The following is a 21,367-nucleotide window of genomic DNA, read 5'->3' as shown; positions in this document are numbered from 1 at the left end:
TTAATTTTTTACCAAATTTTCAAGTTCAATTAATCTGTTTCGGTAGTGACTGCACTGTTTCGGTAGTGACTGCACTGTTGGATGGATGTTCATTTCTCTGTCAAAATCATCCAAAAGTTGCTCTGGGCCGCCCTTTAGTCCACACAACACATTTATTTAAAAATTATGGGATTGAACTACTTACCATTTCATTTTGTCACTACCAAAATCATCTGGTCACTACCATATGTTTCGGTAGTGACTGTTTCGGTAGTGACAATTCTAGCTAACTTTAAGCATAAATAAAGAATTCTAGCAAGCACACGGCTTGCAAACACATCTTTGAAGAGGTGAACACACATACAAACATAAGATTTTCCATGAAACCCCAAAAGGTTTACTTAATTGAAGAAAACATGCGTTTCGGTAGTGACAATTCTTAAGGTTACACGTCGATTTTCAGACTTTGGAACACATTTATATAAAAACTATGGGATTTAGCTACTTACCATTCAACCATGAGGGACAGAGATGCAGTGTCACTGCATGGTCAAAAATGCAGAGTCGTGGCTAAAACACAGGCTCAGCCAATGGACTAAAACTCTTGTGTTTCGGTAGTGACATGAAAACTAGGGACATGATTTTTTGAGTATAGTAAATTGATTTAAAAATTAAACCCACAATAAATCTTAATATTCCAAGTTCTGTTTCAACCCAATCATAAAGATCTTTGAAATTAAATCATTGAAAAAAATGTAAAAAAATGTTAAAGTGTTATTTAAAGGCATTGAAATTTAGATGTCAGGGTTGGGGACAGCTACTTCCCAATAGAAAGTACCCTATAAATGATGATTTTGTATATATTTAGCTTATCACTATCTCATGTAATGCATTGGGTTTATAAAGACCATAACTTTTCCTAATTAATTATCTATGCCTAAATACCTAATTGTTTTGTTAATAGTTTTTATTGTTGAGGGACTGCATATTACACGAATTCGGTAGAATGGCCCATATATGCTATGTACATCGACCAAATGCTGGCTGTGTACAACCCCTGTTGTCTCCCTTCCCCTTCTGCCACACAACCCTCCCCCTTCCCCCCTTCCTATCTCCACCCGGCCGACCTCAAGCAGATGGGTCCCCCCTTATGTGCCGTGGTTCTGCTTAAGGTTTCTTCCTGCCTAACAGGGAGTTTTCCTTACCCCTGTTGCCATTGTGCTTGCACTAAGGGGGTTCAGGCTCTGGGCTCTGTAAAGCGCCTAGAGGCAATTGTATTGTTATGCTGCTATATAAATTGAATTGAATTGAATTGAATTTTTCTGTTAATAATATCATATTGAGTGAATGCAACTGTTATTGTGAAAGCGTAGTAGCATTTGAATAATATAATAATCTCTATCTGTGTCATCTTCATAATTGCCACATTTGGTACTTTGAATGATGATTTTAAAGCTTTGTTTCCATTCTGGTGATTTCTTTGCCTCTCATACATTAATGTCAATAAGTCTTCTAAAGGTATATTCCCCAAGAGCTATACTTCTATACCGTTTCACCCTACTTACTTGAATGGATACAATGAATTACAGAACCAGAGACGAATGTAACAAAGTTGTCAGATGTCACATTATATGCAGTCTGTTCGGTGTTAATATGAAAAGGTGTGCCTTTTCGCCATAAATCACCCTGACCAAGGACCAAGTGTTATTATGCTGTAAAATGGCAGATTGTATTATGTATATTGTATGCCTAATTTAAATGTGTGTTGCTCATTCTCCAATACATTTTCAAATAAACAAAATACTAATACTTTTTCTGAGATTATTGCACTAGTTCTATGTATGTTAAAATATTTTCTGAATTTTCCTTTTTTTTAATAAAACCAGGGGGTACAACATCATCAAAAGAAAAAAATATGAAGAGAAAGAAAATGATGGATATTTAGAAAGGTTTAAATCAAAATAGATAAAAACAAATGTATACAATGTTTACATACCCTATGGTCTTTATAAACCCAATGCAGAGGCAATTGTATTGTTATGGCGCTATACAAATAAAATTGAATTGAAAATTGAATTGAATTGAATTACATTACAGTTTTTCTCCATTGCTTTGGATCATTTCACGAAACAGAAATTACATTCTCAAAAATCTTCGTGCATTTGGCAAAATAGCCTATATGGTTCAGCACAACTACATACGTAGATCACCTTCAAAAGGTCATATCTGACCCAAAACAGTTTATTAAAGCTTCAAAACCAAATCACTTTCTCATATGAATAGTAATTGCCCCAAAGATGAAAGATTCCTTCTCGATTGCTGTGGGACAGCTCTCGAAAAAAAAAAAACATTCTCAAAGCTTTAAATACATTTGCCAAAATCACCTAGATGGTTTAGCAAAACACTGAGGCACACCTGCAAAAGTTCATATCTCTCCCAAAACAGACGACTCATCCGTCAAAACTAATTCCTTTTCTCATACAAATAGTCAGTGCCCCCAAAATGAAAAGTCCCTTTGGCATTGTTTAAACTCTGTAGGTCAAAACGTTAAGATGTTTTGTCAGCAGGGGCGGACTGGCCATCGGGGATACCGGGGATATCCCCGGTGGGCCGATGGCCTAAAACACCGGCCCACGACCATCTCTAACCGTCAACAACAGCACACGCCTTGTTTTCCCTAAAGGCTGATTTATGCTCGGGGACGTAAGCGTATGCGCAAGCGCGACCCTTGCGCGACTTTTCACGTCTTGCGTGCGTCGGCCCCTTTTTCTAGACTTGCGTCATTTTTTACGTAAGGTCTTACGCGAGCCTCACAGCCTGCATTCTATCAACGAATGTTACGAGATGAGGTTTCTTAAATATTCTGCATGTCTACTCAGTTTTACAGTGCTTCCCAAGTAAAGGTTTGAAAAGAACTTCAAGCTTCAGACTTTCTGTTAGGGAACCTGTTATATATCTGCAGAGCAAATGTCAGGCTCATACAAAAACATTAACGTGAATTAATTGATGCTAATACCTAGCGCGGTCTCTATAGGATTTCCCATATACATTAGCATTAAGCTAACGTATTTTCTACCACAGTAAAACATGCAATACTATGTGATTGTTTTTAGAAAACGAATGTTACGTGATGAGATTACTAAAATGTAGTATGCATGTCTGCTCAGTTTAACAGTGCTACCCAAGCAAAGGTTTGAAAAGAACTTCAAGCTTCAGACTTTCTGTTAGGGAAACAGCTTTCTATCTGCCAAGCAAATGGCAGGCTCATGACAACACGCGCAACCTTTGTAATCATCCAAAATAATGTTAAGTGTATGGGTATTTTCCCCAGTAGGCCACTGACCGGTCGATATAAGTGCGATCCATTGTGTGGGCAACGTGGCGTGTACTGAGTGGGCAGCGCGCCGGGTACTTAGTGGGCCGCGCGCCGTGTATTGAGTGGGCCGGTCTGACAGTAACTCCCAGTCCGCCCCTGTTTGTCAGTATGGCATGGACCATAGAAATATCCCTAATGTGCACATTTCAATCTTGGCTCAGTCCTTTGACACTGAATGTTTACTGCAGTAGATGTTTCCTTTCCAGAATAATTTGTGTAACAAACAGAAAAAAATAATAATTCAAGAGTAGCCTACAAGGTAGCACTCATACTGCACTCATACTGCCATGAAAATTGTTACAGTTATTGCCATACATCGTGGTTACAGAAACAGAAAATGTGTAAAGCACAATATACTGTCTAAACTAAAATGATGTATAGCCTACACTAACAACACAACCTGCTTCTGGGTATTGTACGGGCCAAGACTGGGAATGTGGGTGACTACACCATTCTCTGAAATGGCATCACACATGGTGATGTTGCCCACGCGCTGGCCTGGGACATCCACCGTTGCTCCTCTTCTTCTTCCTCCTCTTCCTCGAACAGGCCAGGCCAGGTGCTTCCATGTTCATAAATTGTACTGAACTTGGTCAAGCTCTAGATATTTGATGGAAGCATTTATACTCCTGGATAGGACCTGTCAGCCAACTAAACTTACTATGTGATTGGTGATTGGATGTGTGAATCTCCCCCTTGATTAGTAAAGTTCTAGTTGCACCTGAAAATTACTGTAAGCTGATGATCCAAGAGATCCATATTACAGTATATAGCTTGATGTTGTTCATGGTTTGTCTGGGAATTCCCTGCCCCTTCACTGCATTTCATTTGCTCAGTTAGTCTGGCGAAGTACTAGGCTAAATGGAGGTCCACTTCAGTCACGTAACTGGACACGCCTTTAACCAATCAGACCAACGATACTATACAACGATACAACAATCGATAATAAAGCAAACACATCTTTTTTCTGTATGAATTGTTCCAGCAGGTTTCTGTTCTATTTTCAAAGAAAACTTGCCTTTGAAATCATCCAAGACAGCCGCGAGAGCAGTATATAGTTTGCTGTGCTTTTCTCTTTGCTGTGCTTTTCTCTTTGCTTGCTTTCGCTTTTGTTACGTAGAAGTGGTTATTTTTAATCCGCCAATGGCGCGCCAGGTAGCCAAAAGCCAGTTTGTGATTGGTCCCAGAGATCCTGAGAATGCTGTAGTGAAATGCTGTGCAAGCTTTGCCAGACCCACTTCTCAGGCAAATCAAATTTGCCGGAAGAAGAGGGGCGGGACTTCCCAGACAAGTTCATGGTATTATGTGCCTGAAAGATTTTGAGTGGAGGGAACTATTTTGCAGGTGATTATTACAGGAAAGGAAATTATGCCAACATTTTTTGCAGAGATCAGCGACTTGACTGAGAAACAACAGTCAGTTTAGACCAGCAAGATATATTCAATTGGTAATTGGGCTAACGGAAGGCAATTGAACCTAACCATTTTCAAAGATGTACTACATAATTTGAAATTTGTGCAAACTGTAGGCAATTGTACTTGTCATTTACAAGGATGTGCTAATACAATTGCAATGTGATTCAAGGAATGAGAAATTTCAATCTGTTGTGAACAAGTGCCCAGTGGTTTGGAGGTTTGCACATGTTGTTTTGAGAATGTAATTTCTGTTTCATGAAATGACCCAAAGCAATGGAGAAAAACTGTAACATATGTGTCAGGTCGGTCAATTCGGACTACAACAAGTGTAACCTGATGAGAAAAGAACATGATGGTTAGAAAGAATAGGCTGGGGTTCAGCCCAATCATGATGGGTAAAGAGCTAATCGGCCGGAGTTCAGCCCAATCATGATGGGTAAAGAGCTTATCGGCCGAAGTTCAGCCCAATCATAATGGGTAAAGAGCTTATCGGCCGGAGTTCAGCCCAATCCTGATGGGTAAAGAGCTTATCGGCCAGAGTTCAGCCCAATCCTGATGGGTAAAGAGCTTATCGGCCGGAGTTCAGCCCAATCCTGATGGGTAAAGAGCTTATCGGCCAGAGTTCAGCCCAATCCTGATGGGTAAAGAGCTTATCGGCCGGAGTTCAGCCCAATCATGATGGGTAAAGAGCTTATCGGCCGGAGTTCAGCCTACTCTTGCCTGGTGTGCCGTATAATGAATAGCCTGCATCAATTCCTAAATAGTTCCAGAATGTAAGATACTTTGATCTGAGTTAACTTTTTTATACAACAGTTTGTGTAATCAAGTTAAAAAAATTAATACTTTTCAAATGTAGGTAATGTGGATATGTAGATGTAGCCTCATTGTTAGAAAATAGCTTTTCTGGAAAACACCTCAGGTATGAAAAGCAAAGATTTGAAAGGTTCTAATTCAAGTCTGCCCCACTTGTCAATCAATACATCTTCTAATAATGGTCTTCATATGATGATAATATGCAGTGTGACTGGAGTGTGGAGTGGATGTTCAAAAAACAGATAGATTTAAAAATTCATGATTTGTTTTAATTTTTTTGCAGTTGCCTAAGCAACACATTTTGTGAAGAATTTTGATACACAAAACCAACAATATGAGTTGAATGAGCTGCAATACAGTTACTCAAAAACATTATAAAATTAGAAATGTGTCATGGTGATGCTAGCTGTTTGATTTCAAACTATAAATGTTGGGGGGCAGTGGTAAGGCTTTAATGCATTCTTTCTGTTGTGCGCAATCCTTCAAAAAAGTGTTTAAACGATTTAACTGAGAAACCATAGATTGGAAAACAGCCTCGGCCATGAGAGAATTGGACAACAGAAAGAGAAGGCCATACACTGTGACCTGTCATGGGCTTGGGTGATGAAGCCTATAGGTGCCTTTCCACCGCAGGAACTCATGAGTTACTCGGAGGACTTAAGAGTGACTCCATCGGCCCACTGCAGGAACTCATAAGTTACTCTGGGGACTTTAGAGTGACTCCAACGGCCCACTGCTCTGTCCTTTTGGTCTTGTAAGGACAAGGACTACGTAAGGACTACCTCAAGGTTGAGTTAACAGTTTAATTGTACTGTAAACACTCAATTAAATGGCTTCATGGCAGTTGTAATTACTTGATAAATGAAGATACCAGCACCACAGTTCAATAATTAAAGCCTATATTTCATCTGATGTTTCGGTTGAGTTCATTAAGAGACAGTAACCTCAACTTGTTAACTCAATAAGATATAATTATCTTGCTGTACTCAAATCTGGTGAAAAAAAAATCTTGCTGGTGTTTGTTGTGTTCCGATCAAATCGCGTTTAACCAGTGGAAAAGTGCCTCATTGTAGACAGCCACTGATTTTTTTTCTGGCCTCACAAGGGCAGAAACAACTATTGGGATGGAATCTCTACAATGAGTGAGTTTAACTTGAGTATTTACTGTCTTGATAATAGCTATATATTTTCAACATTTAAGTTGAGGACTTAAAAGAGTCCTTTGGCTAGTTCTCTGTCTGTTCTCCTTCCCATTTGACAGCCAATGAATAGTGTGCATACCTTCATAATAAGCTGCCATTGCATCATCCAGGTTGGTCTTACACATTAGTAGTATCTATATCAGGGCCCTGTGGTATATGTAAAGCGCTGTGGGTGTCTAGAAAAGCACTACAGAGGTGTCATTCATTCATTAATTCATTCTGTTATATTTATATTTGTCTTTAGATAAAATGCTTCCCTGCCTGAGACAGGAGGCTGTCTGATTGGGGCATTCAGAGCATACAGAACCCTTGACCTATTTGTAAACCCTGTTTACAGTTTCAAAAAATTACACAATGAGTGTGTTGGTTCTGAAAATATGTTAGCATTTAGTAATCTTTCTCCCTCTCCATCCTTTGCCTCCTTGGCTGCAGTAAGTGGAAGAATCTCTACTGTAACTCAGGTAGGCAGGCCTCTTCTCCCCCCTCACTGCATGAAGAAACCGTACAGTTTGAAAGGTTGGTGTTCCTGTTGCTATCCCAGTAGGCTGAGCAGCTCTTCACCAACACCCAGAAAGTAGACACCCTGTGCAATGCCAAAGAGAGGGGCGATGACCAGTGCACGACACGTGGCTCCCTTTAGGAAAGCTGTAGGCCCTTCTCGTATCAGGACACGTCTGAAAAGAAAAAATTCTAATTACTGCCACCAAATTTTGAGTTGAAAACAAAATAATTCAAATATTCAAGAAACAGAACATGATGGGAGCAACAACAAGGGAATAATGGGACGATTATATTTGGATAGATATGTAATTGCGCAAGGAATCTCATTTTTCTTAAATTTCATTATTTTCATTTGTATTTTTACAGACAGTTCTGATTCATCTCCCACGGTTTTCACATTATTGATTCCAATCCAGCACTAGCAGGGTTGTCCTTATGCTTATGAGGAGCTAATTGATTGGTCCATTTAATTCTAATGCTGTAATCACTTTGAAATGAATGGGGGAAAGTATCTAGTGGTATGCTGAGGATGTGTTTTCTGTTTGATTAAATGATCCTGGAGCGCCCAAAGAGGTGAAAGATGGACATCATCAAGATTAAGTAGGTAGTTAGACTTCTAGCACAAGCCAGTTATGAAATCTCATTTGTTGGTCACTGCCGTTTTGTAATCCCACACACTTCAAGAGTAGTACTAAGAACGGACACAAGATGGATACGTTGTATCACAAACAAGAAACAGTAATCAGCAGCTATGAGCAGGACGTATAGGCTGCCTTTCCATCCTTGGGGAGCTAAAGTTACCAGCTTGTTTGGGCTAAGAAAGTATCTATATAATATATCTTATTATCACTCTGTGATACTCAGGAATGCAAGTTTGAGAAAACGTTTTCATTCAAGCGATTAGATTGAATTCATCAACAAGGCCTATGAGATTTTCAAAAAATGCAAACAGGATGAAAACACTGTTCAATTGAAATAAAGCTGTGTAATTGTTCCAATATTTAACAAATGTATTACATTTCATCTTCCTACAGTTTATATCAAATAGCTATGTTAACGATGGTGAAACGTGCTACTGCTGGTGATTTTACAGAACATAATATGGTTTACTGATATTGTTATGTCAACAATCAAATCTCTCAAAAAAGAGGTGAGGTGGAGACATTTCGTAAAAGGGCTAGGTGAGGGAGAAATATTTGGACACGAAAGAGCGTTCCATCACTCATTGTTCATACTTCTGGCACACATTACCCACAAACTCCAGCAACAACAACCTTGTACCGGAACCCACACTCCAAAATACAACAGATATGTAGTCCACTGCTGTGGAGTGTATAGAGGTAATATTATGATCTTTAAGGGAGATGGTTTTAGGCCTAAATCATTTTTGCAGCTATGCTGTTCATTCCAGTCGTAATATTGATTGAAAATATCTTGGGAAACAAACTAGGTATAATAGGACGACCTACCTTATGCAGTCTAGAATACCACGATAGGAGTCCTCTCCCTCACCCTTCTGCAAGGTCTGTATACGAGTTTTAATAACTGTTGATAACAAAAGATACAAATAATCAATACATCAGAAAACACCTATCAATATTAAATGTACGTCTGTGTGGATATACAACAAAAAACAACTGTTCCTTAGATTTCAGGAATGTATCTGAAGAACTACACATTTGTTTTGATTTCATCTATGGGTCTTGATTTTTTTTTCCCTCTTTCCCCTTTTAGGTCAAGAAATATTTATAAAAATAAAAGTAATTACATAAACTACATAAAATACTGTCATGCGGTGAATATACAGTGCGGTTAATAGTCGGGAAGATAATTACTGCTCAATTAAACGGTTATTTTAATGGGATAGTTCACCAAAAAGTGAAAATGCTGCTATTTTAACTTGAATTCAGGCTAGTAGTCACCATTGCAAAGTTTGCCAAACTTTCTGTGTAAGCACTATAATAAGAAAAAGCTTGGCACTGCCTCTCCTTGAAAGCACTATGACACAGATATTTGGTTTTGAGAATTTCTGCACAATACTTAAAAGATAACAATAACAACCAAATAACAATACATTTTTCTTAGCAAGATCTTTTGCATTGAAATAACAACCATATTTCTATTGTGTTTTTTAACTACTTGACACCTTCATGGCATGGAGATTGCTCATATGGAAATGTACACTTTATTTGGCGTTAATAACATGAATGTAAAATAGCTTTTGATATTTCACAAAGGATTGTTAGCACACGTGGCTCTTCTATCCTCCTACCATCTAATGGTGTGACGGCCACAGCTGCAACTGATCCGGCGATGCAGCCTGCCATGAAGGAGTGCAGGAAGGGGGCTCGCTTTAGTTCGTCTCCCTGGCAACCTGGCTCACTTCGACCAAGGTTATTTAGGTTAGCAAACAGGGGAAAGTAGATCATTGAGAATGGAACGTCCCTGAAAACAGAAAGAGAACACAGAAGGACAGGGCTTCAGTGTCCCAGCAGAAGTTTTGTTCGTACTCTGTCCATAACTAGCTTCAGGTTACTCTAATTAAGAAAACTAAAGCAGATTGCACCATGGAGTTATTTGTGGGTAAGTGTATGCAGGGGACAGATTTTGTTTTGTGTTAACTTCTGATTTGTGTTTTGTTAAATTATTCTTATTTACAAATATAATGTCACTTTTAGCTCAATAAGGAGACTCAAGATTGATCTTTTTGTAGGTGAAGTATTTCGTTTTGTAATAACATGTCCTTACAGTTGATAATGAAATGCAAGTTGTAATACCAGAACAGCAATATTGGGTTCCCTTTAAAAGACTGCACCTGAGTAGAGTGGCCCCTGCCCCCCTGTAGAGCCCAGCCAAGCCTTGAGTCCTCAGAAGCTGGATGGTGATGCTGGTGGCCGAGGGCCGTGGCCCCGGGGTGGGCCCAGAGGCCTGTGGTGCAACCAATGAGGGAGCAGGCTCTGGAGTGGCAGTAGGTGCTGTGGTCGACTTCTGTGCAGCTGACACAAATACAACCATCACTGCCACACACTCCATGCTAGTGTAAGCACTGCATACATGTTACCTACTATCTTATGAAGCTGAGTAGAACATATTTCACTAGGTATTTTCAATTAAACAACAAACTATTTCCAGAAATACACAAAACAAAATGCCTTTATGACTCACCCAACCTGCCTGCATCCTGCAACTGGATCTTCAGCATCTCCATGGGTGTGGTCACCACCACCTGGCAGGTTCCTGCCCCACATCCAGCCAGCATCTCCCCCCAAAGGGGCAGCTTCCTGTTGGGCAAATATGGGGGAAAGTTTCAAAACTCAATCAGAAAAGCAAGAATTAGAATTAGAATCTCACAATGAAGATTAAACCTAGTGTCCAGGTGATCCAGGTTGGAATTTTTGCTGCATTCCCGACCTTTTAACAAATATATGTAGTATATGTAGTTATATTTTCTGCTTGTAAAGCAATAACTGTACTTAAAGTGTAAAACTAGTGAGTTAACTACTAAAAAGGCATGCAAAATCCATCCTAAGACCAACAACAGCCAAGTTGACCATGCTGTAAAGGCCTTTCTTTCATCTTCACGTGTGCCACCCCGGACCACAGAGCTACACAGGTCATAGCCTGGGCGGCTAATGGGAATGACTGGTGCATTTCTCTGGCCTTCACATGACCATGTACTGTACCATTAGATGATCAGAAGATGATATTTGACCATAAAAGACAAACCTCAAAAAGTAGCAACGGCTACATAGTGCTGCCTTAATAAATGAAAAATGCATGGTACTGAAGACCATTCTTGATTATAATAGGACAAATGACCGTAGCACAACTGAATTACTGATTGTTTCGTGAAAAATGTCAATAATGTGTACATTTCAATATTGTGAGCAAAATTACCCATCTTTAGAAAGCTTCTGTCTGAAGATGTCATTTGCTGCAAGTTTGATGGCCTTCTCTGGAGTTACAAGGGTGAGATTCACTGCTGCACCTAAGAGTATTTTAATGTTACTCCAAAATGTGAAGTTTCTGAACAGTGCAAATGAAAGTATTGTTTTATGTCCACAAGTTACCTCGATACATCCCAAAGTAACCCTCAGTCCTGACAGTCTTCACCAAACAGTCCAGCCTAGAAATAAAAATGGCACATTTGATATTTTTTTTAACTCTTGCTCTGTCACTGGACACTGGACATTCGTTCAAAACATTGTTTGTTCAAGATTTGTTGTTATCCAGGTATCACACAGTTAAGTCCCCTGTTATTTCAGTTATGAAGCATAGTGTGGGCTGTGCTATTCTACACATGATGAACTTCTTAGTATTTCTTATTTCTTTAGTTTTTCTGTTCATTCACTGTTTTCTATTATGAAAAGTACATAACGCCATGAAGATCTAACATTCGATAGAAAGGCATAGATTTCAGATGCGCTGGAACAAAGTTGATAGCCTCTGATGGCAGTCATCAAAGTGTAGCTACATTGTAACACTAACGTTTTCTCCCCTCACTGTCCCTTTACTCTGTAGTGCCTTGACAGTCATTGCTTTGTTCCCACTTTTGCTGGTAAGACACAATCAGATTTTGTGACTTGCACTTCTCAATACAAATAAAATTAGATATTCCTCATGTATGGATTTATTTGTTTTGGGGCTGATTTGGGGGATCCGCTGATATTTAAAATATGTTTTACTGTCTTGAGCAGTAGAAATACTGAAATGTGTGACACATCCTTTGTTTGTAAGCCATCCTTTCCAAAGTCACTTCCAAAGTTTCTAGCCTACTTATTTAAAAGTCAGCCACCAAGAACACCCCCCTGCCCCCCCCCCTGGGATTTCTACCCTTGAATGAGATATAAATTAGTTGGATATGGTTAGCAATGTAAGCACTCCTCTCCCCAACACTCTCTCTCATGGACTTGTCGCAAGGCCAAGACCGAAGGGAACCAGTATTGCTGTCCGCTAATTTTGAAAAAGTTTTTCAAGGACACTGCACATAGTGGAAAGACAAGATTTGGCCTACTTACTCCAAAAGACTGTGAGAAGTGGATATTCTCTGATGAATGCCCTCTCAAACTGTTTTTAACCCCCAGTGGTCAAATGAGTCATAAAATATATATAAATGGACACATTTCAACCATCTGAACAAGTTGGGTTCAGTGCACACCATGGTCTGGGGGGGGCAGTCTCAGGACTCTGAACTTGCAAAAAAAAAATGGGGCCCACAACCACTAGGAAACTTTTCAAGAGGTGTTAAGAATGAGTATTTGTGCAAGTGGACAGTGTCCATGCTCACACCACTCTGTGCTGAGCACTTTCATGGCTTCTTATGCAATGAGGAATGGCCACCCAGCTCAGCCCCCTTGACCTCAACTTGGCTGAGAATGACTGGAGGTCTTGAACAGCCGGGTCTCCCACAGTCCACGGACGTCTCACCACCAAGAAGAAGTTCAATTCAAGGTCCACGAAGAGGTGGGAGAAGATTGAGCCCTCCATTCTTACTAATCTGGCACATTCCATGCATGAATGAGTACAGACTTTGATCAGCTGAAGATACAGCATTTTTGAATATCTCATTCTGCTGAGGAATCAGAATTGTGGATGAAATTGTAAAGGAATTTTTGAGGCAAAGTGTAGATGTAGATTCGCAACAAGGTGTCTCTGAAATACGACTCACCCTTGCTTTTTATGTTTAAGAAACTCTGAGCTGGTCAACTAAGAAACTCTGGATGAATACACACTGACTTACCCAAGACTCATCTGGAGACCAACCATGTGAGGATTTGAGTGGTAATGTGAGTGGGAATGATGAGTGAGTTCAGTATGTTTGTAACATTCTAAACCAATCCAATAGTTTGTGATGGCAAAGCTCACCAGTGGTGGTTCAGTTTTAAATGTTTTGTACAACCAACTAGAGACCAGACACTGGTCTCACAGCAAATGAAATCCACCCTTCCCCCAACATTTGACCCAAATCAGTTTGCATACAGAGCAAACAGGTCCACAGAAGACGCCATCGCCATAGTCCTTCACAACACACTGAGCCACCTGGAACTCTGGTGAACGTATGTTAGAATGCTCTTAGACTAGATGTAGCATAGACTACAGCTCAGCATTCGATACAATAATCCCAGACATAGTCAGCAAACTAGCTGCACTAGGCCTCTCCCCCTCCAACTTCACCTGGAAAAAGGACTTCCTCACAAACCGGCCACAGCCTGTAAAACTTCCAACTCTCCTCCACCGTCACGCTCAGCACTGGCTCTCCACAAGGCTGTGTGCTGAACCCACTGCTCTACTCCTTGTACACATATGACTGTACTCCTACCCATCCCACCAACACCATCATCAAATTTGCTGATGACACTAAGCTGGTCGGACTCATCTCAGGAAACGATGAATCAGCGTACAGAGATGAAGCACAGAAACTGGCAGTGTGGTGCTCAGACAACAATATGTCACTGAACAACACCAAATCAAAGGGACTCATACTGGACTACAGGAGGCAAAGAGCAGACCTGGCCCCACTCCACATCAACAGGGACTGTGTGGAGAAAATACACAGCTTCAAGTTCCTGGGAGCCCACATATCAGATGACCTCTCCTGGTCTGCCAACACCTCAGCAATATCCAAGAAGGCAACGCAGAGGTTACACTTCCTGAGGGTGCTCAGGAAAAACAACCTGGAGTGTAAACCAATGGTGGCCTTTTTACCGCTCCACCCTTTACTGTGTACTGACATACTGCATTTTGGCGTTGCACTGCGGCTGACAAGAGAGCCCTCCAATGAGACATCAACACAGCCCAAAACATCACTGGCTGCTCACTGCCCTCCCTTGAAAAGACAATTTGAATACGCTTGTGTTTTAAATGGACAAAATGTATTACGGTTTCGTAATAGATTAATGCATTCCTTAGCACCGAATACATTCTGCACACAAAAATATGGGTCTGTTACACTCGACGCCCCACATAATGCGCCGTTGATGAACAGACCAGACTAATGGTTCACTTTCTAACAAGTTGACAACAAGGAGAAGATTTGTTGTCAGGACGTTGAACTCCTGGTAGTTGGGCTCAGACCGTACTATGTTCCAAGGGAATTCTCACACATCGCCGCCATTGTTGTTTACATCCAGCCACGGGCTGTGCCGGCAGTGGCGTGTGACGTCATCCACGAGACTGTCGCGAGAGTACAGACCCAGCACCCTGATGCAGCAATCGTGATCTCTGGAGACTTCAACCACGTCAGTCTCTCCTTCCATCTAACTGGCTTTGTGCAGTATGTTGACTGTCCCACCAGAGAAAATAAGACCCTCGATCTTCTCTATGCAAACGTAAAGGAGGCATACACCGCTACTGCCCTCCCACCACTTGGCAGATCAGATCACAACCTGGTCCTACTCCAGCCCTCCTATAAACCCTGTGTTGTGAGGCAGCCTGTCACCACCCGTACATTCAGGAAGTGGACACCAGAGGCCAAAGAAGCTCTGCGGGCCTGCTATGAATGCACGGACTGGGATGTACTGCAAGACACAGAGGGAAATAGGGGAGTCATGGAAGTTGACAGGAGGGTTGATTGCTACACTGGCTACATGACATTCTGCAGGGACATGATTGTACCAGCGAGGACTGTGCGCTGTTTTCCAAACAATAAACCTTGGATCACTTGTGACATCAAGAAGCTCCTTAATCAGAAAAAAGCAGCATACAGAGAGGGTGACAGGGAGAAGCGCAGGCTCGTACAACCAGAGCTGAAGAGGAGCCTGAAGCAGGCCAAGAGGGATTATAAAATGAAGGTGGAAAGGAAGCTGCAGCGCAACAACACCAGAGAGGTGTGGAGGGGAATGAAGACCATCACGGGCTACAAGCAGAAGGGCAGTCTGGCTACAGCCCCTGATGTGGCCAAGGCCAATGAGTTCAATCACTTCTACAACAGGTTTGACTCAGCGGCCTCATCATCATCAGCTCTCCCGTCCTCCCCCCCCACTTCTCCTCCAGCAGCAGCCTGGCCTCTCCCTTCACCAGCTCCTCCTCACAGGTACAGCCCTAACATCACAGATGAGCCCCCTCCCCCTCCAATCCTCCCCCTGTGCCTCACAGCTGTCAAGGTTAAGGTGGAGCTGAAGAAATTGAACGCAGGAAAGGCGGCTGGCCCGGATGAAGTGTGCCCGAGGCTGCTAAAGGTCTGTGCTGATCAACTGGCCGAGCCCCTTCAAGAGCTCTTCAACCTGAGCCTACAGTCAGGGAGGGTCCCCGTTCTGTGGAAAACGTCATGTCTCGTGCCGGTACCCAAGACTGGACGCCCGGCCGTGCTCAACGACTACAGACCGGTGGCCCTCACATCTCACGTCATGAAGACACTTGAGCGGCTGGTTCTTTGTCACCTGAGACCTCTGACTGAACACGCACTTGACCCCCTGCAGTTCGGGTACAGGGAGAGAGTAGGAGTGGATGATGCTGTCCTCTACTTGCTTCACCGGGCCTACTCCTACCTGGACGAGCCGGGAAGTCAAGTGAGGCATTTGTTCTTTGACTTTTCGAGCGCTTTTAACACCATCCAGCCTCTCCTACTTGGAGAAAAGCTCGAAAGGATGGGGGTGGATCCCTTCTTTACTTCCTTGATCACGGACTTTTTAACAGGACAGCCGCAGTTTGTCAGACTGGGGAGCTGTGCATCTGACATACACTGTGTGCACAATTATTAGGCAAGTTGTATTTTTGAGGATTCATTTTATTATTGAACAACTACAGTGCTCTCGGTCAATCCAAAATGTCAATAATCTCAAACCTGAATATTTAAGAAAGTGAAAGTGAGGTTTTGGCTTTCTTAGGAGAATATCTATGTCTGCACAATTATTGGGCAACTATGAGTGTGCAGAATTATTATGCAACTAAATGAAAAACGACAAATTTCCCATCTCACTTGTCTATTTTCATCTGTTTAAGTTAGAATAATAAACAAACAACTCAAACCATACAAATAAACATTTCTGACATTTAAAAAAAAAAAGTCAGTGACCAATAAAGTCACCCTTCTTTTCAATAACAGTAATAAGCCTTCCATTCATGGAGTCTGTCAGTTTCTTGATCTGTTGACGATCAACGTTTTGTGCAGCAGCAACCACAGCCTCCCAGACACTGTTCAGAGTGGTGTACTGTTTTCCTGCACTGAAAATCACCTGTTTATAGGGTTTAGGTCATGTGAGGAAGGGGGCCATGTATTATTCTTTCATCTTTAAGGCCTTTACTGGCTAGCCACGCAGTGGAGTACTTCGATGCATGTGCTGGAGCATTGTCCTGCATAAAAATCATGATCTTTTTGAAAGATGCAGACTTTTTCCTGTACCACTGCTTGAAGAAAGTGTCTTCTAAAAACTTGCAGTAGGTTTGAGAGTTCATTTTGAGTCCATTTCACTCGTTTCAACTTGAAAAGATCCAATTAGCTCATCTTTAATAATACCAGCCCATACCAGTACCCCACCTCCACCTTGCTGGCGTCTGAGTCAAAGTGGAACTCTGTGCCCGTTACTGATCCAGCTACGGGCCCATCCATCTGGTCCGTCAAGAGACACTCTCATCTCATCAGTCCATAACACCTTTGAAAAATCTGTCTTCAGATAGTTCTTGGCCCAGTCTTGACGTCTTAACTTATGTGTCTTGTTCAGTGGTGAACGGGTTTAAGCCTCCCTTACCTTGGCCATGTCTCTGAGCACTGAACACCTTGTACTTCTGGGCACTCCAGGTAGATTGCAGGTCTGGAATATGACAGCACTGGATGATAATGGGTTCTTGGTAGCTTCTTCTCAAATCTTTGGCAGTTAATTTGCGTCTTTTTTTCTCAACACGTTTCTTATGACCCTGTCGACTATTTGCAACAAAACATTTGACGGTTCTGTGATCACGCCCCAATATCTTAGCAATTTCAAGAGTAATGCATCCCGCTGAAAGACTTTATACAATTTTTGACTTTTCACAGTCAGTTAAATCTCTTTTATGGCCCATTTTGCCTTAGGAAAAGAAGCTGCCTAATAATTATGCACACCTTGATATAGGGTATTGATCTCCTTAGGCCACAACCTCCCTCATTACACAGATACATAACACCTAATATGCTTAAATCCAATAAGCATTCAAGTTTATGCAGCTTGGAGTTGGAAAATATGCATAAAAATTATGATATGGTCAAAATACTCACTTGCCTAATAATTGTGCACACAGTGTAGTTGTGAGTAGCCCTGGGGCTCCGCAGGGGACTGTGCTGGCTCCGTTCCTGTTCACCCTCTACACATCTGACTTCATCTACAATTCTGAGACCTGTCACGTCCAAAAATACTCTGACGACACGGCTATAGTGGCGTGTGTGAGGGAGGAGTAGGAGGGGGAGTACAGGGAACTGGCGAGAGCCTTCGGCGACTGGAGTGACAGGAATGGCCTACTTCTAAACACCAGCAAGACCAAGGAGTTGGTCATTGACTTTCGTAGGTCTAAGCCACATTTGCAGCCTATTAACATTCAGGGCAAGGACATTGCGGTGGTGCAGACCTACAAGTTCCTGGGGGTGCATCTCGACGACAATCTGAACTGGTCAGCTAACGCAGGTGCTACATATAAAAAAGGGAGAGCAGATTGTTCTTCCTGAGGAAACTCAGGTCCTTTGATATATGTAAAGAGATGCTGTGCATGTTTTACCAATCTGTTATGGCGAGCGTGCTCTTTTTTGCTGCAGTCTGCTGGGGAGGCAACACATCTAAGAGGGACACTGGGCGGCTCGACAAACTAGTCAGAAAGGCGAGCTCAGTGGTGGGGCAGAACCTGGACTCACTGGGGACGGTGGTAGAGAGACGGATGCGGGGCAAGCTCTTGGCCATCATGGGCAATGTTAATCACCCCCTCCACCATGTCCTGGCAGGACAGTCAAGCAGCCTCCGTAGCGGGCGGCTCAACACAATAAGATCAAGGACTGAGCGACATAGGAGGTCTTTCGTCCCAGCTGCCATGAAACTTTAATTATTATGCACTTTACACCATGTACATAGCTGAATTGTATTGTTTGTAATGTCTGTATATATTGTTTGCAATTATTGTAAATATGTGAGAGCTGCAAGATCCCAGAATTTCCCCACGCGATTAATAAAGTATTTATCTATCTATCTATCTATCTAAGTTACTTTCATAGAGAACATATTTTACCCATTTTTTACTCTGTGTACTTCTTGTGTGGTGACTTTCTCAAACTCACACACGCAAGCATCAATCAATGCAGATTGGTATTTATAATAACACGACTGAGTACAGAAGCCTTAACCAGAATATGGTCACCTGTGGACTGTCTACAGATGCTCAGTTTATAAACAAACTATCTGTTGAAACTCAGTTAGCTACAGTTTATGGTTAAGGTGAGGGTTAGGGGTTGGGTTTCGTCTAGGTGATGTTCAGTGAACAATTATAAAGACTTAACTTAAGTTTAAACAAACCATCTGTAAAGTCAATGTAGGCGGACTATCCAAATAAAGTGTTACCCAGTATAATTCTGTGTGTAAATAGATTCTAAGGTTCTTGTATGCGCAATGTTTTAGGATGAAATCTACACTGAGACCTCAGGTCAGTAAACCATTTCACCCTAAATAAATGTCACTTAATTTAAAATGTATATAATTTCTTAATCTACAGCTGTGTTGTTATTTTAAGGTCAAAAGTTTTTTTTTTACATTCACCATTACAAAATCATTTTCTCATTTGTAAAGATCTCAATGTTTTTGTAACTGTATGGTCAATATATTTATTGGAAACTGTGTAATAGTGTAACGGCGCAATAATCCTGTATCAAAACATAGCTAGTTTATTTACACAACTAGGATAAACTCTAATCAAATGTGTTCATATGAGGTTTTATTCCATTTTAAATAAATTAGTGAGTAAGTAAACAAGGTAAACCATTATTGATAGGTTATTATGTATTGTTCTTGTGAATTTTGTATTGTTGCAAAAATACAGCCAGATTACAGCAACAAGTTTAAAGAAGTCACATCTTTGAAATCTCAAATATTGCAAGACCTGTTTAAATGTATGTAAAAAAAATGTACGCAGACAAATAGAGCGATTAGACTACAAGATATGTACAACAATATTACATTTCATTATAAATGTTATTCCTACTGTAACATTTTCCCTTTGTCTGCTATAGTGATCTCTGTAAAGGACCATCCATTATCCACACAGCAAAGATTAGATTTTAAACCATCAAACATGACCTCTGATCTACGGTTCTATATTTTAGGAATAGCGTAAGCCATCCAGGGCCTCTTTTATTCCTCCACCATAGGTATCCTCCATGTTACTCTCTTTCTGTTATCACTTCATTCATGACAACATATCCTGTATTGCTTCTTGACATCTTTGTGGAGCACACAACCACAACTTCTCATCAGGTCTCTAACTTCAAGATTCACTACCGCACAGACTGTAGCATCAGGCTTCTAAAAGCCAATTAGTCTTCATTCAAGGTCAAGTGGTCAACAGAAATCCCTCCATTCCCTCCCCTCCATCAAAGAGGAATATGCCGTGGAAGTTAACACGTTCATACTCACATCCCACTATAGACACGGGCCCCCTGCTGGTTCTGGAGGCGAGTCTTGGCAAGATCAATAGGAAAAACACAAGTCACGCCCACCAGACCTGCCACTCCCCCATTAATCAGCTTAGCAGGAAGGCTGAAAGACACATCAAACACACGCGCATGGTCACGCACATCCAGTCATGTAATGGGTCACACCAAAACACATGCAACAGCATTAAAACATAGATGTGTGAGAGTTACCTGACTTTAGAGTCAGTCATTCTGACAGGAGTCTCTTCCTCTGCTTTTGGATTCACAACTGCAATTTTCCTCCTCACACAAGTTCAATTCAAAGCGTCACCACCTAGGCCCATCTACCCCTAGATCTGACAAAGTAACAACAAACTTAATGATCAAACCCAGATGGTACAGCTTGCCAAAACCAACCAGCTATCTCTTTGATGACAGTCAATCCGCACCTACCTGGAGTGTTGTCTGGTCTTTGTGCTGTCTTATATATGGGAGTACAGGTCATACTGCCATGGAAAAGAAAAGGAAAATTCACACATACAAGGAATGACCTCTCATCTATGGCTCCCGTGATTTGTAAGATATTAATCATGGTAATGAGAGCATTTATTTGTATTCTAAATATATAACATTAAATAATTGATTGATAAAGTAAATTACAGCACTGTACATTTTTTCTTATATGTCTTTATACATTGTGGGAAGTGTTATTTGCCTCTAACACAGAGAACCTCTCAACCTTTAAAGACTCTCTAATCTGGTAGCTAAAAGGGTTAAGACCTCTTCAATTACCTTGAAGGACCAAGCTGAAAGATGAGGGGCTTACCAGCTCCCTTTTACGGACATTGACATCCACCATCAAAAGAATGTCTGTAAAAGAAATAAAATAGTCTTTCATTATTTGTTAAAGAATTAATCACACAGACATAATAGCATTATTTAGCATCTAACTAGTATTTTCAAAAGTTTGAATGTTACTTGATAGAAGCATATTAGCGTTAGCACAGTCTACTTTGTGTATGTGTATCTTGTTTCTTTAGCATTTCCTTTTGATTCTCTTCTTCACTTCTCTCTATCCTCTAATCTCTATTTTAAGCACTCACCGTATACACCATTGCAATTATTTTTGTATCGATCGCCTTTTTTTGCGTTCTTGATGTTTATATCTCAACCTCTTTTCCTCTTCGACTGCATCCTCCTCTTTTTTTCTCTAATCCTCTCTCCACTTCTCTCACTCTTTCTTTCTGGTGCCCAGTCACATTCTGCACATGCCTTTCACTGAGCCTCTCTTTGAAATCTTCTTTCAGCCCTGCTCCATTCACAGCCCTACACTGCCAAAACACAGACAAGGCTGTCTATCCTACTCCATCTACTCATTTTATAACTTCTCAAACTACATGAGAGGATTCATTTAGCAAAGTTCAGATAAATATAGTTTTATTGTAAAAAAGGTCATCTACTTACCCTTTTAAATAACTCACAAAATGGCTGTAGCTGTCCA

General features: G+C 41.1%; 1 protein-coding gene across 1 annotated transcript; it reads right to left on the bottom strand.

Annotated features, from left to right (window-relative positions):
• Positions 1-7,317: 7,317 nt before the first annotated feature.
• On the bottom strand, positions 7,318-20,117 carry slc25a18 (solute carrier family 25 member 18; the record flags this gene model as incomplete). The annotated part of the gene is made up of 9 exons (XM_080841827.1): positions 7,318-7,459; positions 8,756-8,831; positions 9,559-9,731; positions 10,102-10,282; positions 10,452-10,567; positions 11,184-11,274; positions 11,357-11,412; positions 19,868-19,990; positions 20,098-20,117. 9 exons carry the CDS (start codon positions 20,115-20,117, stop codon positions 7,318-7,320), a joined length of 978 nt encoding a protein of 325 aa, XP_080697953.1.
• Between the last annotated feature and the right edge of the window lie 1,250 nt (positions 20,118-21,367).

This window comes from Sprattus sprattus (assembly GCF_963457725.1).
Source record: "Sprattus sprattus genome assembly, chromosome: 7".
NCBI classification, from domain to species: Eukaryota; Metazoa; Chordata; class Actinopteri; order Clupeiformes; family Clupeidae; genus Sprattus; species Sprattus sprattus.
The sequence above is the reverse complement of the archived record's forward strand: the minus strand, read 5'-3'. Positions and strand labels throughout refer to the sequence as shown.